Source organism: Hibiscus syriacus, unplaced genomic scaffold (assembly GCF_006381635.1).
Source record: "Hibiscus syriacus cultivar Baekdansim isolate YM2019G1 unplaced genomic scaffold, ASM638163v2 tig00111621_pilon, whole genome shotgun sequence".
Lineage (NCBI taxonomy): Eukaryota > Viridiplantae > Streptophyta > Magnoliopsida > Malvales > Malvaceae > Hibiscus > Hibiscus syriacus.
In genome coordinates this window covers 2703197-2720366 of record NW_024063138.1, presented here as the reverse complement: position 1 = coordinate 2720366, position 17170 = coordinate 2703197, and the positions used below count along the sequence as shown (strand labels likewise).

The following is a 17170-nucleotide window of genomic DNA, read 5'->3' as shown; positions in this document are numbered from 1 at the left end:
TCTCCAATTCCCTGTGGAGATGATACTCTACTTATCACTTTATTTCTTGTTCGATTGTGTATACTTGTACACACATTCGCACTCATTTATAGTACTCACAAAGAGCGGACAATTTTATATGATGTGATGAAATGAAGTGAGTATGTATAACATGATAGAATAAAACAATCATGCATTGCTAATTGTTATAAAGTGCATTGTAAGTTTTATATGTCTCACTAAGTCATCGACTTAACATGTGAATGTTTCACATGTAGGTTCCAGAAAGTGAGAAGAGAAGCAAAGAGGAGCAAGACAAGTCAACATCTCCCTTACGAAGTTCAGATCAGAAAAGAAATGGATATGATTAGTATGTATTTTGGTTAATTTATATAGTTGGCATGTAATTAAGAGATTTGAATAGTTTACGCTTTGATATGTTTTGTATATTAATTATTTTAATAAATTTGAATTCTTTATTCTTTTGTAAAGTTGATTGTTTGAAAAGTCAATGTGACACCTAGGACTCGGATCCGGGTTGGGGGTGTTACACAGCCAATGGTCGGCCATCGCCCGATGACCTCCTCGTCGCGCCGACCGCCACCCGCGGCGGCCGGGAAAAACTAACCTAGCCCGAAATATTCTCCTTAGCCCCGTAAACCCAAATATGATCCCCCAATTCCTCTAAAAGAAGCCCAATTATCGTAGATCTGAACTCAAATCATTCGTTTTTACCTTAGTTCGGCGGTGGCCTTTCGACTTCTAATGGCTTCCTATTCTCCGATGAGGCTTCCACGCACCCCCGCCGACCCTTGATGAGGCAAAGCCTTGTCTTTTGTATCGTTTTTGGTTTGGTTGTTTTCGGTTTTGGCCGACTATTACTTGGGTTTGGTTGGCTTTTGTTTTTCTTTTGCTCGATGTTTTCGTTTCACTGTTTGTTGGTTTTGTGCTCTCGGTTGCTTGTTGTGTTCCGATGTTGGTTTCGTGCCTCCACTTAGGGCTGAGCAACGAAACCGAGAAAACCGAAAAACCGACACGAACCGAGTAAAACGGTTCAGTTCGGTTCAGTTTGGCTTTAAACGGTTCGATTTTCGGTTCGGTTTAAAGGCTTTATTTTTTGATTCGGTTCGATTCGGGTTTTCCATATGGAACCCATTTATTCCATATTGAACCGAATAGGCAATATTTGTAAAAAAAATTATAGTTTCAAGTGATTTTTTTATTGAAAAACAGATAAACCGAACCGAAAAACCCGAACCGTTAAAAAAACCGAACCGAATCGAAAAAACCGGTTTCGGTTTTTTCGGTTTTTTAACTATTCGGTTTCGGTTTAAATATTGAAAACTCGTTTATTTTGGTTCGGTTCAATTTTTGGTAAAAAACCGAACCGAACCAAACCGAATACACCCCTACCTCCACTGTTGTTGCTCCGTTGTGTTATTTACACAGCCCCCCGATGGGGCTGTTTCCGGCTTTGAAAGGGGTAGTTCCATTCGTCCCCGATTTGCTCAGGTTTATTGTTATTGATCGGCTAAACGAGATGGGTCAGTCCCGATTTAGCTGGGATTATGTACATGGTTGGCTATTTCGTCGGTGTGCCAGAAATCTCGGTCGACTGTTGGCTTCGATCTACGTGTGGATTTCACGCGTGCTACTTGTGCGACGCCTGACTGAAACGTGAAAACCCTAATAGACTCTATTGGGCCTTCCACCGGGTCTGCTTGCTAGGTCAGGCTTACAGGCTCAGTTGGGCTTTAACCCAAACCTGAACTTTGGACCTAGACCACAAAAATAAAAATAAAAATAAAAATAATAATAATAATATATATTTTTTCAAAAATATTTTAAAACTATATATTATATATATATTTTTAAAAAAGTTTTCAAAACTATATATTATATAGTTTTCAAAATCATATATTATATATATTTTCAAAATGTTTTTTAAAAACCATATATTATATAAGTTTTCAAAATGTTTTTAAAAACCATATATTATATATGTTTTTAAAATGTTTTTAAAAAGTCATATATTATATAAGTTTTCAAAATGATTTCAAAACTATATATTATATAAGTTTTCAAAATGATTTTAAAACTATATATTATATAAGTTTTTTTTAAATGTTTTCAAAAACTAAATATTATATAAATTTTTAAAATATTTTTAAAAACTATATATTCTATATATATTTTCAAAATGTTTTCAAAAACTATATAATATATATTCAAAATGTTTTCAGAAACTATATTATATATATATATATATATATATATATATATTCAAAAATCATTTGCAAACTATATAATATCTATATATTTTCAAAAAACATTTTCAAAGCTATATAATATATATAATTTTAAAAACCGATTTTTAAACAGTATATTATGTGTTTTCAAAAAACCGTTTTCTAAAAAAATATATATTATATTTTTCAAAAAAAATTCAAAAATTATACTATATATATATATATATAAAATAAAAAAATCTGGACGAAAATGAGTGTTTACAAAAATATATCATTTTTTCATTTAAGCAAATAAAGTATTTTTTGGTCAAAGTATTTAAATTTATTTTTCGGTTAAAATAGTTACTTAAAGTATTTAATTTTTTTATTTAAGTACCTAAATTATTTTTTAATCAATTTTGCGTGCTTGTCAACTCTTTTAGAACCTAGATGAAAAGAATTGAATACTTTATATACTTATTTTTATTTAAAATATCTATTTTGATAACAAAAATATTTTAAATGCCAATTTTATCAACAAAAAAAAGAAGAAGCAAAAAAGCATGAGAGGTTCCTCTACTTTTGAAAAAAATAATGTAACGCCATAACACATATATGTCTCGAAATACAAATTAAAGATATTACATCAATATTACAAACATTCATTGATCAAAGACGCTTAAAATTTATTTCTTTTTAAAACATTCCTATATTAACTTTAAAAATATTTCAATAAGGGTGTAAAATCATAAAATAATATTTGAACATTTAAAACAAATCAATTTTTTTTACAGCAATTAGGCAATTTAGTATTCATAAATTATATAAAATTGCTTAAATACTGCTTAATCAATAAACATTTTAAAACATAATTATGTTGAAACTATTTATTCATAAATACGGACAGACTAACCAAAATAAAATGGTTCTAGTTTACTATTGCAGATCATTAAAATCAAATATGATAAAACAATTGTAGAAATAATATTTTGATATAACAAATAAGTCAAATAATCTTATTTTCTCTAACTAAATAATGTAATTTTGTATCACTATTAAATAAATAAAATAAAATAAAATAATAATATTATATTTTAATAATATTATTCTTAAATATAATCTTACTTTCCGTCCTACCTTAGATCAAAATCTCTCATCTAACTCTACTATGGGCTCTCTTTTTTTTTGATGTTTTAAATACGACAATCTTAATATACGGTTAATGAAAGGTGCTATAAAAAATGTTAAATTTTTTAATATTTTTAATAAAACGTTACCTAAAATATTTTTTTACCAAAAATATTAATATTGACTACTTAAATATTATTTTTACCAGAAATTAAATAGTAAAATTAGTATTTCCTATAAAAAATAATAATATTTTAGATAATAATTTACCAAAAATATTAATATTTCTTATATGACATTTTTTCGTATATTAAGACTAACTACCCCGCTTTTTTCCCATCCCCTGCAAAAATCTCTTTCTCATTGTCTTTTCTAGGTTTTGCTGCAGATCTCCCTTAGTCCCTTTCCTCCAGAGGAAACAAATTACTAAAATGAGAGGATTAGTAAACAAACTCGTCTCCCGCTCCCTCTCCGTCGCCGGCCAGTGGCAGCAACAGCAGCTTCGCCGTCTCAACATCCACGAATATCAGGTTTATTTACTACCTTTTTTCTTTTTTGTATTTTATTCCTTAGATTATTGATCTAAAATTTACACTGATTTTCATTCTTATGAAATAAATTTCATGTAGTTGACGAATTTTTTTGTATGGAAATTGATCTTCTAGTTTACTCCCTTGATAGTTTTTATGGATCTATGCGTCTTTCTGGAAATATAAATGTCATGTAAGCGTCTTGGTGACAGACGTGATTTTGGTAATCTGAAAATCAGGGGGCTGAGTTGATGGGAAAATACGGAATTAACGTGCCAAAAGGAGTCGCTGTTTCTTCTCTTGACGAAGTTAAAGATGCTGTCAAGACAGCATTCCCCAATCAAAATGAGGTAACTTATTAAATTTATGCGCCATAGTTGTTTGTTGTTTAATAGTCTGCTTGTTGATTTTGTTAAGAACAATGTAACTATCGGCATGTGTTTTTCATTGGAGAATTTAATTTTGAGCAAATATTTTATGGCATTTTGATATAAAATGACTACATAATACAAGTATTGGTAACTTGGATTATACTGCAGGTGGTAGTTAAAAGTCAAATTTTGGCAGGTGGAAGAGGCTTGGGAACATTCCAAAACGGTTTTAAGGGTGGAGTTCACATTGTCAAGACCGATCAGGTTGAAGATACAGCGGGTATTTTTTTTTATCTTTACAGTAAAGCATTCTGTTACGAAGTAAATACATTTATTATGAGTGCTCCTCTCGAGTTTTTAGTTTATCTTTGCTGAAGACAATATTTCAAGTTATACATATTTGTTTCTTATTCATTGTGAAGTTTGCATGCTATTTAGCATTTAGTGATTTTTCTTTTACATTTATCCTCACCTAAGCAAAGGAATTTCTTTAGTTTTTCTATGATAACTATTTTTGTTGCATGCAGGGAAGATGCTTGGGCAGATACTTGTTACCAAACAAACTGGCCCCCAAGGCAAAGTTGTTAGCAAGGTTAGCTGCCTGTAATTCTTTTTAAAAGTGAAACTTGCATTTTAATTAGCCTGTGCAGTCAGTCTTAGTTATGCTATGGGGATTGAATTGCTTGAATCACTCCATTTTCTTTTTACAGGTTTACCTGTGTGAAAAGTTGTCACTTGTGAATGAGATGTACTTTGCTATCACTCTGGATCGTAATACTGCTGGTCCAGTATGTTCCCAAAACGAACCTTTCATCTTTGTACCTGCTGGAAGCAATATTCTTTGTTTACCTGTTAATTAATTTTGTAAAAACTAGGAAGTCAAAATGTGATGTGCATATTTCATTGTATATTTTGTTTCTCAGCTTATAATTGCCTGTAGCAAGGGAGGAACCAGCATTGAAGACCTTGCAGAGAAATACCCTGACATGATTATTAAGGTTAATATAATCGTTTTATGATGTTTTGGTGCTTACCAACAAGGTAATCTCTCCATCCACAGTGATCATGGCTATGCAACTGACTCATCAGTTATTTCTGATAGGTACCTATTGACGTTTTCAAAGGAATTACGGATGAAGATGCTGCCAAGGTTGTGGATGGTTTGGCTCCAAAGGTTGCTGATAGAAATGATTCTATTGAACAAGTGAAGAAGCTATATAAGCTTTTCTGTGAATCTGATTGCACATTGTTGGAAGTGAGTATGGTTTTCCTTCTTTGTTTGGCTACATTTTACTCTCTCTCATGTGTAGCCAGTCATCTTATATGGATTTCTGTTTATCTTATGTTCATCTTTGTATGAATTGTTTATTCTTGTCAACAGATCAATCCTCTCGCTGAGACTTCTAGCAACCAATTAGTAGCTGCTGATGCAAAGTTAAACTTTGATGATAATGCTGCATTTCGTCAAAAGCAGATATTTTCTCTCCGCGATCCATCACAAGAGGATCCTCGAGAAGTGTGTAATAGTCTCCTTTTCTCTTTTATCATGTTTGCCAAATGGTTATTCTTGGTTGTCTTCTAAACACAGTATCAGAAGTTACATGATTATCCAATGTTTGTACTAATGGCCCTGATTTTGCATTTTTGCTTATTACAGGTTGCAGCTGCCAAAGCTGATCTGAATTACATTGGCTTAGATGGAGAAATCGGTTGCATGGTGAATGGTGCAGGGTTAGCAATGGCTACAATGGATATAATTAAGTTGCATGGGGGAACTCCTGCCAATTTTCTTGATGTTGGTGGAAATGCTTCTGAAGGCCAGGTAATGATGTTCTTTACTTTTAATTAAATTTCACAGTTTATTTGTGTAGTATTTGTTTGTTTTTGGGTTCAAGTCTGCTTACTTTCTGGGTCTGGTAGATTGACAGTTCATTAATCTTACCCTCATTCAACAAAGATCATAATTCTGGACATGATTCTATGTTGTTTCTGCTGCTGTTCATGCATTTCTGGGCTCTGGCATTACTGGTCATTCTGCAGGGTTATTAGCTTTACGGAAAATTTAGTTTCAAACAGTTGATGCTACAATAACTGTAGAGTATTTGTTCGTTTACTAGTCCAAAAAAGTAGAATATGTGTTTACTTTTAATTGTTAGATATTGTGGAACAGGTGGTTGAGGCGTTTAAGATTTTGACTTCTGATGAGAAAGTGAAAGCAATTTTGGTGAACATATTTGGAGGAATAATGAAATGTGATGTGATTGCAAGTGGGATAGTCAATGCTGCCAAAAATGTGAGAGTTGCATTAAATTAGATTTTTTCGATGTCCACAATCCTTTTAGAGTAGACATTGACAATTTTTTGGGCATGCGTAATAGGTTGCCCTAAAAGTACCTGTGGTGGTCCGTCTTGAAGGTACCAATGTTGAGCAAGGGAAGAGAATTTTGAAGGTAATTAGGAAATTAGATGCACTTAAACGTCTTACTATATCTCCGTAATTATTAATGCCATTTCGATATCCTTGTTGATTGCCTATGGGACTGCAGGAAAGTGGAATGACACTTATAACAGCTGAAGATTTGGATGATGCCGCGGAAAAAGCAGTTAAAGCCGCCAGCAAATAAGATGCTTTAAGATATGTGTTTCTTATCGTCTTTCACAACATTTATGGTTTTTTATTTAATAAATTAAGCTCATTGAATCTTGTTAATGATTAACTTATTGCCCCCACGAAAATGGTTCGTGGAATTTTGCTTCTTGACAGTTAGGCTTACAATTAAAAGTCTGAAATAAAGCCCGTTTTGCTTACATGTCACTTACCCCAACTCTAACAAACCCTTTTCTTCGATTTTAAGTTTATTTCGTGTGTTGGCAAATTTGGTTCAAGTTATAATAATCTTATGGTAGGGTATTATGGCTCCGCAATGACGTTATGAAATGATTATAAAATTTGGATGGTTTGTTGCAAGCCTTTGTATGTTCCAGATATACATGCATTTCTTTTGTAGTTTTTTTTTATAATTATTACTATGATTGTTTTATTAATTATTAAAATGATGTGTTCAGTAAGTTATGTTTTATTTTTACGTGGTAAAAATAATCAAGACGAAGAGTGAAGGGGCTAGTAAATTTTATAATTTCACGAGGGGCACGTTGGGAACAGAATAGGTTAATCTATTGGAAAGAAAAATAGTCATAACAACCTAAAAAATTTAAATTATAAATCAGGTAATCTAATAATATTTTTTCCACCGTACTTTGAAAAAATAATACAAAATTAACCCCTACAATAAGGCTACAAAGTGCACTTATAATGATTAAGAGAGTTTTGAACTAAATTAGTTGGGAGGACCAAGAATTAAAAAGAATAGGTAATTCCTTCCCGGTTTGCAATGAGGTATAGATTCCTGGAAACAGACGGCCCTTGCCCTGCCTCTTACAAATTGATTAATGTCTACACTTCTATCTTAGCTTTTCAGATTTCTCATGGATGGTGTAATATTTGCTTCTTCTTCCCCCCCCCCCCCCTCCCCCCTTTTTTTGTTAACAATGTAAAGCTATTGGAAAATAATGGATGGTGTAATACGCTAACATAAAGGTTCACCTAGATCATCATCTACCTTGTTCTCCTAGCATTTCTTCAGAAGATGCAGCTGCCGTCGTAGGTGCAATACCTGCCATACCAACATAATACTAGTCAGAAATCTTTGAAAGATAGATCCATAATTTCTTTTAGCAGTTTGTTAGAAAATTTTGAAGGTGCGACTGTCACGCTTTGGAGAGGTAAAGAAGAGTAATGATCTCATGACACATCCGAAAGGTAACCGACACACGCGGTTATATTATATTTCTTCCCTTTGAACTTGGTCATATTCTCACTAGGAACTCAAAACAAAGTCAGCGGGAACAAAAAAAAATTGATTTCACTACCATATCTGTTTATTATTTTATCATATGATTTGAACGCATCCATAGAAGGGAATAGAAAGAACAAAAATAGGCCAATGTTACGTTGTTTACCTCTTCCCGGTGCAAAATGAGAAGATTCTCGGTCGAGACAAGAGACGACATTTCACTCAAGCTTCTCATCTTTGATACCATGCCATGTTTCAGGAGGCAATGCCAGCAAGAGCTGTGAGAACATCGTTGCCAGCTGGGTAAATCCCACTGCAATTAGTTGGGCTAGAGCCACAATAGTTCGGATTATTCGGGCATGAAGGGGCCAGCACGTCGACGCCCTTCTCAGAGCTACCATTTACAACTGTCCCAGACACCAATGTAATAGGCTTGTCACCATTAGCATTCAAGCTTGTAATACACGTTTCACGAAAGAAATACCTCTCTGGGGAACCAAACTTCCCAGCCAACAGTTCTGAACCTTGGCAACAAACTGTTGCAGCAATGTCGGGCAGATTATTTTCATGACTTAAAGCTGGTGCATTTCTACAGCATAAAGTCACTGATGATAAAAATTCTACGACGTGTGTAAAAAGACCAGCTTCCTGCACTTGTTTCAACACAGCTTCCTGGAAGGACAAAACTTGTAGTGTACAATTTTACAAAGAACTATATAGCAAACATAATCGAATTACTAAAAGGAAAAGGAAACAAAAACGACGAATGAAGTTTTACAGCACCTTTAGAGAAAGCCTTCCTTTCTCCTCTAGGCTAAGGTTTTGATCACCATCTTCTCTTCTCCTAACTTCTGCAACCCACTTGATGAACTCTTCAAAATTTGATGGAAGTGATGAGAAGACGACTGAGATAATCTTTTGAATATCTTTCACATAATCCGACTTAACAAGATTAGAAACATCATCCATTAAATACTTTGCAACTTTGAACCAACTTTCATGCTTACAGCTGTGTAAAGAACAGGCAAAATCCATCATCGGAAAAGGGATAGTAACTACGCAAAATATCAGCTCAAATATACTAAATCATAGAGAGTAAACCTAAGCCATGACCAAAAGCAATAATATAAGACTAGGCATGCTTCAAAACAAAGCAATATAAAAAAATAATCTGAGACGAAGTCACTCCAGTACTATCACACAAACAGTACCAAGCACATGGATCAGCCATCCAGAACAGATGCAATTGTACCAAATAAAACTGTACACGTTGCAAACACCTGCACTAAACCAAAAATCAAGAAACAATACCTGAATAAACTTTGTGAGAACATAACAAAAATACACAAATAAAAAGGTCATCCATATACTAGTTCGTTGATGAGAGAAAGAGGACTTGTGTAGTTTTGGTGATAATATTTGTTGCCGAATTGGTATCAGATGCATCTTAACAATAAAGCTGGTTATATGAACTCTTTACATTCAAGCGTGAACCCACAGCCACACCACCACGAAAGCCAACGCAAGTGGAAGTATGATGACAGTTTGAAAACATATATTGTCAAAGCATGAAGAATTTGTATAATAACAGCATCCCTGCAGGTACAATTTATGATGTCAAGATAACAAGAACACCAGGGTGTAAAGTAAGCCCGGATCTCTGTGCGGTCTGGATATAAGCAAGAACCTGGAAAAGAAATCAGCCAGATGGTAGTCAGCATGTAACACTTCTTTGTACCCCCAGTGTTACTAAAGTAAAAAGGACAGCACTATAGTTTTTAGCATCTCATTATCATTTCTTCGAAATATATAGCATGCAACACTTCTTTGTATCTCATTTTTTAACGTGACTTAATTATATTTCTTAATAATATCCGATCTTTATCTAACCACCGACTAAAAGCAAGTGCTTCTTGTTAAACAATATAAACAATATGTTTTTTGGGTGGGACGGGTTGAATATAAACAATATATTTTAAAATATTAATTTATTCAAATCAAGTCGTTTTAGTGTTGTTTCTATTTTTATTATATTTCAAATGGTCAAAGTAATATATTTATTATATTCGAACCACCCAAAAAATAATATATTTTAAAATATATTGTTTGCTCTGACTTGAGTCGTTTTAGTGTTGTTTCTATTTTTATTTTTCCAGTCTTTATTATATTATAAGACAAATATTAGTTGAAGTAAGCATTATACTAGAAAATAGCCTTGGGCTAGTGGTTGAAGTGGTTCCTTATCATCCAAGGGGGTAGAGTTTCAATTCAATTTGTTTTCTTTTCATCAGATGGTGCCACTTTGATATCGTGGCAGATGTCATTATATAAATGAAGGATTAAATATATTGAATTAATTTAAAATTATGACCACTTTGATAGATTGTGTAAGTAATAAGGACTAAATACAAATTTTATTAACGGTCACGTCAACACTTCCTTTTAACGGTTAACGACAAGTGGCCTAATTGAATGCATTTAAATAATTGGGTGGTTTGACTGACAAAAATTCAAAAATAGTGATCGAAATGAAAAAGGATTATAGTTGGGTAGTCTCTGGTATAGTTTATCCTAAATTATTTATAAAAGTTACAATTATGCATAAATTAGCTTTTTTTTTAATATCCCATCTGTAGAGTAATAAGAATTTCTCTCTCTCTAAAATACTTTTATACCTTATTAGAACCATAAATAAAATCTAAACTAATATAAAACCTAAATTAACCTAGGATGTACCATGAAGAACAATAAATTATTTGTGGAAACATACCTGACTCTCTCAATGAAAAGAAAACCTTGAATATTTGATTTAGATCTTTCAAATTAGCAACAAATCATCTAGAGGTGATGGCTCTCACTTTTCTAACGATGAGATAATTAAGAAAGTTAACTCGTATAATTTAGGGTTCATATTCCTAATAGGTATTCTTGCACATTAACATTAATTTCTAATAAAACCCAAGAAAAGTTCTTTTTCGTCTTCGTTGATCGACGGTGACATCAACTTTAATATTAGTTGTTGACCGTCGGTATTCTTCATTACCTTTTTCTTTTCTATATTACATCTTTATTTTTTTTTTTGTTTTTGTTTTCAATAAGTTTGTTTGTGTTGCACATTTTCATCTGTCTTTATGACACGTTTTCTTATGTTTTTTTTGGCATTTTTTTGGTTCATTGGTCGTATTTTCATTTATCTTTATTCCAAGAGTTGATTTGACATCGTCATGGTACTTATCTGATATCTTGTGATATTCCCTGCTTTAGACCATCGGATTAGATTTGGATACTTGATTTACATTCGTGGATAGCTTTTCATGTTACTCGAGTCTGATTTGTTGTTTGTCGGTGATCTTTCAATAGTTTGATCCCTTTTGTGGTTCGTTTGCCGATGCGACCAAATCTGTCTGTATCTATCTTTGTTCGAGTTTTTTGGTTAGATTTAATCTTTTCTTGTATGGTCTTTATGTGATCTTAAGTTACCAGTTTTATTTCAATGATTATAGGAAATTTTCCTAATTATGTACTTAATTTACTATTGTAATTATAAATATTTCTTATAATTTAAAATATTTTCTATTTTGAATAAAATTAGTTGTTTCTCTAAAAAAAATAATTTCTAATCAATTTATCATCAGTTAAAATTAATTATATATGTATTTCTGCACACGTGACTCGTACTTTATTAGATCAATTAAAAATTAAAACCGTCGACCCCTTATACGTACCCCTCTTTATGCCCACCAATAATATTTTAATACGTATCTTTTCTATCATATGGCAACACATATAAACTTACAAAAAATTACTTTATTGACTTACTTCATCTTTTACAATTTTTCTCTTCCCAAATTTACCTTCATCTAGAAAATTAACCAACGAAAAGTTTTGTGTCATCACTTTAGCTCCCGACATAAACATATGAAGATTAGAACTGGCCATCAAGCTCGACAAATCTTTTGAGAACATCAAATTTGGATCACTTAAGTCTAACATGACAAACCTTGTGAATGATTACTTTGAATCTTCCTTCTTCGACTTGCCCTATGGAGAAGAACACACGAAGTCGATTCAATCAAGCTTAACAGCTTAACGTGACCTATGTAGATGCTTCTCGTACCACTACAGTTCAAGCAAAGAAAGCACTGGGGTAGAACACAATCAAACTTCTTTTATAACGGAAAACTGCATCATAGAGAAAATTCAGGGTTCTTTCAGAATTGACATTCTCACCATCAACGCCCAAAAGAATAATTCCTCATCTCAAAGCTCCGGCAGCTTCATCTTCAACCTCTGCTGTTCAAAAACAAAGAGACCAAAAGTTTCAGTCACCTCCGAAACCCAAAACTCAGCCTAAACCACCAATGGCGACGGATCCTCAAATTCCAAAACAACAGACTAAAGGGAAGGAGGTTGAGGGTAAGACATCGCCGTCATTAAAGCAACAGAGATGCCAATGTCAAACTCTTGTATGTTATTTTGAGATCCATCGTCACGAGTTATTCAAAGAGTGTTGTTCTCTAGAAGGCAAGTTGAAGTAAGAAAACTACATGTAATGTCTCCGTAACATACCTGTTTCCAACTGGCTAAATTCGATGCTAAAACTTGGTGAAAGTTAAGGTTAAAGGGTAATCCAAAGTAAAAGCATGGGCAGCTGCTCGAGAGTATTGAATAAATGCAACAAGCTAGACATTCCCGATAATGTAATAACTTACTTCTCTGCTGTGTTTTGTCCATTAATCAAATCACAAGCCATGTAGGTTATCACAGTTGATGCAGACATGAACAATCCATTACTATATATCCATCCAAAAGAAGAAAATCAATTCATAATATAGCCATCCATGATCATCAGTCTCATCTATTTGACAGTCCATTTTCATCCATTGAAAGCTGAATCAGTTCCAAGTTTCAACAATTAATTCCAATGGAGCTTTTTTTATCATAAAAGGTTAGGTCTTCCTCGATGTGGGAATAAAAAACAAGTATATTTGGTTTTTCTACTAAAGCAAAAGAGAGTTTCAGTCTAGCTAGTACCTATCAGTGTTTTACAGTATACAACCAAAACCAATGGTCACCAACGTTTAAACAAAAAATAATTTTCCCCTCAGAATTCCCCTTCATCAAAACCCGAACCACTTAGTCGGTCCTCTCGGATCCCAGCTACCGACCCGGAATCGGATCCATTATCCAAGTCCCGGGTCCTGGACCGCCTGGAGGATCCTTCAGCACAGTCTTTGGATTTCTTTCGTCGTCTACTTTTCTTGTCTGAGTCGGTAGGATCATTTGGTTCTTTTGGTTCCTTGTGTTCTTTGGGTTCCTTTGGTTTTTTCTTAGGCTTTGTGGGGTTTTCAGAAGTTTCCTTTGAAGAAGAAGTGGTCTTGGTACTCTTCTTTGAATGCTTTGGTTTATCTGATTTTTCCTTCCCTGTTGACTCTCCTGTTGAAGAATTTGAACTGCGCTTCGATGATTTTGGCACTTCTGCCATGTCTGTTGCTGATGAGCTTCGACTCCTCGAACCTTCTACGTTAACCTCGTCTGTAAAATCAATACTAATCAATATGGTACGCTCGTCTAATAAACTAAATAAATTACCATAAACAAAATAGTTTAGGTTCGTTTAATAGAAGGGTGAGCAGATACGTGTTCTATTCGTTTATATTATCGAATAAGCTCGTTTTTAAACTCATTTACGACTTCGTAAGCTTATCTTATTCTCATTTTCTTTTGTACATTTTTAAGATTAGTGAATATAGGAACTAAATTGAATATAAGGTGAATTTTAAAGTTTAAAATGTAAAGTGGATTCCATAAAAACGTTGAAGTGTTAATTTGGAATGCGGTACCTTGAGAGACCGATCTGCGAGGATCTTCTTCCCGAGCTTCACAATTATTGGCAGGTGAAGATTTAAACTCATTCATCTGCATTACAAAAATGAAAGCCAGAATTCACACCCCATATGCTAGTTTTTGTTATCATATGTAAAAGAAAAAAAGTGAAAAGAACTTAATTGTCATAATTAATCACAGTAATAATACAGTAGGTCTATCGATTTACCCAGCTGGGTGCAGATTTTACTGCTGATGGACCATCCCATCCTATGTGAGCCACATGCTTTACATCTGTTGGCAAACCAATCTGCATTTCAGGCTCCTTTTCATTCTCTGCAAAGACACAAAAGTTCACACATTTCTCATTCTCAGGACTCGTGGCTTCTTTCTGGATTACTAACGTCTGCAACACCCATTTGGCTAAAATTTGAATATAGGCAGGAGATGGAATGGCATACCAAATATTTCAGAAATGTATCTAAGGCCTTTTAAAAGGCCCTTCATCTTATTGTTCGATGCCATCTCCAAAGGCTTTGATCCTAAACTAAAACAGCATTTGGCTTTGGTTAGCCTGCAAAAACAGGAGAAAAAGAATTGCATCACCTCATGGCTGCAAAGGAGATCAAACCCTTTCCCCTTTTCTTCAAGAAACAGAAATCAATTTTAGAATCAAAAAGAAAAAAGAAGAAGATAATTTTGGATAAAAGAACATTGGACTGCTCTTGACAAAGGTGTGATTAGGGTGGTGGTGAATGGTGATGACAAGACAAGAATTAGGAAGGGGAAATTTCGGATTTAAGCAAAAGTTTCGTTAATTCAATGGTAGTGCATCATTTCACAGTTTAGACTAGCTAATTAAAACCAGATATTTGTCGAAAATTTAGGTTTGCATCTCAAAGCATTGAGGAGACATAATAAGTTCTGTGTCATTTTGAAAATTCTAGTTCTAGGAAGGCTTTAACAAACTCTCTTATTTAGTATCAACATATATTATGATTGCTTTATTTATCATTTTTATTTTTATTTTTTTAGGAAAAAGGGTGTGTTTAATGCAGATGTATTTAATTTTAAAACTTTTTATTTATAGTTTTATATTTGAAATATGACTTTAGTAAATATAAACGTCGAATATGCAACAACAAAAAATCGATAACTTAGCTGAAAATCATTATTTTTTTGCATTTTATATATTCGAGTATTCAATTTGAAATGAATATTAACCATATTATTATTGTGATTTAATTTTAAAAGAAGTAAAAAAATAAGTTAGATTTGTAGAGCTTTATGTATTTTTTAGTGAACTGGATATCTGATTAGCGTTTAGGAGATCAAAAAAAGATGAAACTAGAAATTTTGGATACAATATAGTTGGCAACTAGCGATGATTGTGAGCCATGGGGACTGGTTCATTCAATGATCGAATTAATATTTTATATAATATTCATAGGTCAAATTAGAATTTATTTGTAGTTTAAGGGTCAAATTATTATTTTATTTAAAGTGTAAAGTATATAAATAGTTTATGAATTTTTAGGAAGTTTGTATTTTAGTCACATAACTTTTGAAATTTATAATACAGTCATCGAATTTTTAATTTGTTTTCATTTTTGTCCATGATATTACATTAGTTTTTCGCTGACGTGACAAGTAGCCTTCCGTCAATTCTATTCTTCCTTTTCTTCTTCTTCCCACCTCCCCCAAACACTTGGTCCATTGAAAGTGAGGTTACCACTGCGAAGAATAAGCAACTTCGTACCCCCGACATCACCTTTGGCCACCATCAGAAAGACATCGAGAATGTCGATGGTAGTATCGTCAAACGACAAAGAAAACCACTCCGAAACCAGCCACGATGACAACCGGAAAACCAAGGCATTCTTCCATTGCCATCAAACCTCCAGCAACCACTATTCAAGTCCTTCAGCCTAAAAGGCGAGTATCCATCGACAACGCCACTCCACAGGTCTGCTTCCGGTGTCAACAATGGTACAATTGACAGACCTTTGGCACCAAAGTTGCTAACTAACCACCGTGCCTTAGTTGTGTTTTGATCTTCACGTGATTCATTCGGACTCTGAGATTGAGCCTGATCTTTTTTGTCGTACCCGAGCTTTGAAGCAACAATGTTCTTGGCCGACACCACTTTATCTACCGCAGCAGAGGTTGCATATGAATTTTTTTCTCTGTGTAATTGCCCCTTTTTATCGACGTTATGTGTGTGTGCTCTTCGGGTGTTGGAAGAGTGCGTAATGGTCGAGTTGGCTCGTGTAAGAATTGGTCATGGGTTCCGGTCGAGAAGGGTAAGTCGGATGATTTAGGTTGAGTTGCAGAAGGTAAGTTTTGCTCTCTTCCCGTGTCATGCTGATCATAGATTTTCATTTTATCCTTTGAAGAATTGGAGCAATCCCTGTTGCTTCTCCACCTGTTACAATGTTATCATACTATTCTTTTCTAAACAGTCTTGTGTTTTGGTCTATAATTTGGATTTACAAATTCTATTGAAACATGGTGTTGGTCATGGATTTACAAAAAAAGCTTTCTACGAGGCGAAAGGTCCAACCTTTGGAACCAAATTTGCTAACTACCCACCATGCCCAACCCCGGAATCCCCAAGCATTTCCAACCTTTCCATGGAAAAACTTTCACAGCATCTGGGCGTTGCCAATGCTTCTGGGATCTATTCAAAACGATTTTTGAGTTTTTGATTTTGTGGAGGTTGTGATTTTCAATGGGGTTACGATTTTTGGGTTTTTTTTATCTTTTAGAGGTTAGTTTTCAACGGTGGTAGAATAAGAAGGATAAGAAGAAGAAGAAGAAGGGGATGGGTCAACGAGCGTTACCTGTCATGTCAGTGAAAAAACTAAAGGAGATAACTTCAGGGACAGAAATGAAAACGAAATAAAAATTCGATGACTGTATTGTATGTTTCAAAAGTTGAGTGAACAAAATAAAAGTACCCTAAAAATTCAGGGAACTATTTATATACTTTACCTTATTTAAAACTCAGATATTAAATTAAAAAGTAATACTTTTCCTAACGTACAATATCATCGAATTAACGCATCAATGATCAGAATAAGACTAATAAAAAATAAAAGTGACCTTAAGTGTAATTTATCTTTTTTATTACTATGTTTTAGTACATGAGTTATTAACAAACTGGCTCCTGTTATTCAGTTTTAGTCACAAACGTTACTTAGACTGAATAAAGACCAAAAAAAAATATGAATGAATATCGTTTATTTTAAATA

General features: G+C 33.6%; 2 protein-coding genes and 1 pseudogene across 2 annotated transcripts; 1 reads left to right on the top strand and 2 right to left on the bottom strand.

The window, feature by feature from the left end:
* Positions 1 to 3766: 3766 nt before the first annotated feature.
* Positions 3767 to 6920, top strand: LOC120166137 (succinate--CoA ligase [ADP-forming] subunit beta, mitochondrial). The gene is made up of 12 exons (XM_039175493.1): positions 3767 to 3865; positions 4105 to 4215; positions 4405 to 4516; positions 4764 to 4828; positions 4947 to 5024; positions 5160 to 5234; positions 5339 to 5491; positions 5618 to 5752; positions 5894 to 6058; positions 6407 to 6529; positions 6615 to 6686; positions 6783 to 6920. The coding sequence occupies exons 1-12, from the start codon at positions 3767 to 3769 to the stop codon at positions 6858 to 6860; spliced, it is 1266 nt and encodes a 421-aa protein (XP_039031424.1). The 3' UTR covers positions 6861 to 6920.
* Positions 6921 to 7823: 903 nt separating this feature from the next.
* LOC120166063 lies at positions 7824 to 12870 on the bottom strand (annotated as a pseudogene).
* Positions 12871 to 13194: 324 nt separating this feature from the next.
* On the bottom strand, positions 13195 to 16551 carry LOC120166062 (CRIB domain-containing protein RIC7-like). The gene is made up of 6 exons (XM_039175446.1): positions 16509 to 16551; positions 15764 to 16067; positions 14378 to 14490; positions 14146 to 14252; positions 13934 to 14009; positions 13195 to 13625 (listed from the first exon to the last, which is right to left on the bottom strand). Exons 1-6 carry the CDS (start codon positions 16549 to 16551, stop codon positions 13195 to 13197), a joined length of 1074 nt encoding a protein of 357 aa, XP_039031377.1.
* Positions 16552 to 17170: the final 619 nt, after the last annotated feature.

What these genes read in the sequence shown, in the direction of transcription:
- LOC120166062 (XM_039175446.1), bottom strand. Translation starts at nt 16,551, where the DNA reads ATGGAAAGGTTGGAAATGCTTGGGGATTCCGGGGTTGGGCATG. An exon ending in GGATTCCGGGGTTGGGCATG is followed by an intron (nt 16,068 to 16,508) that starts GTGGGTAGTTAG and finishes CTGCTGCGGTAG; the next exon opens with ATAAAGTGGTGTCGGCCAAG. An exon ending in ATACATTTCTGAAATATTTG is followed by an intron (nt 14,253 to 14,377) that starts GTATGCCATTCC and finishes GTGTCTTTGCAG; the next exon opens with AGAATGAAAAGGAGCCTGAA.
- LOC120166137 (XM_039175493.1), top strand. Translation starts at nt 3,767, where the DNA reads ATGAGAGGATTAGTAAACAAACTCGTCTCCCGCTCCCTCTCCGTCGCC. An exon ending in AAGGCAAAGTTGTTAGCAAG is followed by an intron (nt 4,829 to 4,946) that starts GTTAGCTGCCTG and finishes TTCTTTTTACAG; the next exon opens with GTTTACCTGTGTGAAAAGTT. An exon ending in ATCGTAATACTGCTGGTCCA is followed by an intron (nt 5,025 to 5,159) that starts GTATGTTCCCAA and finishes TTTGTTTCTCAG; the next exon opens with CTTATAATTGCCTGTAGCAA.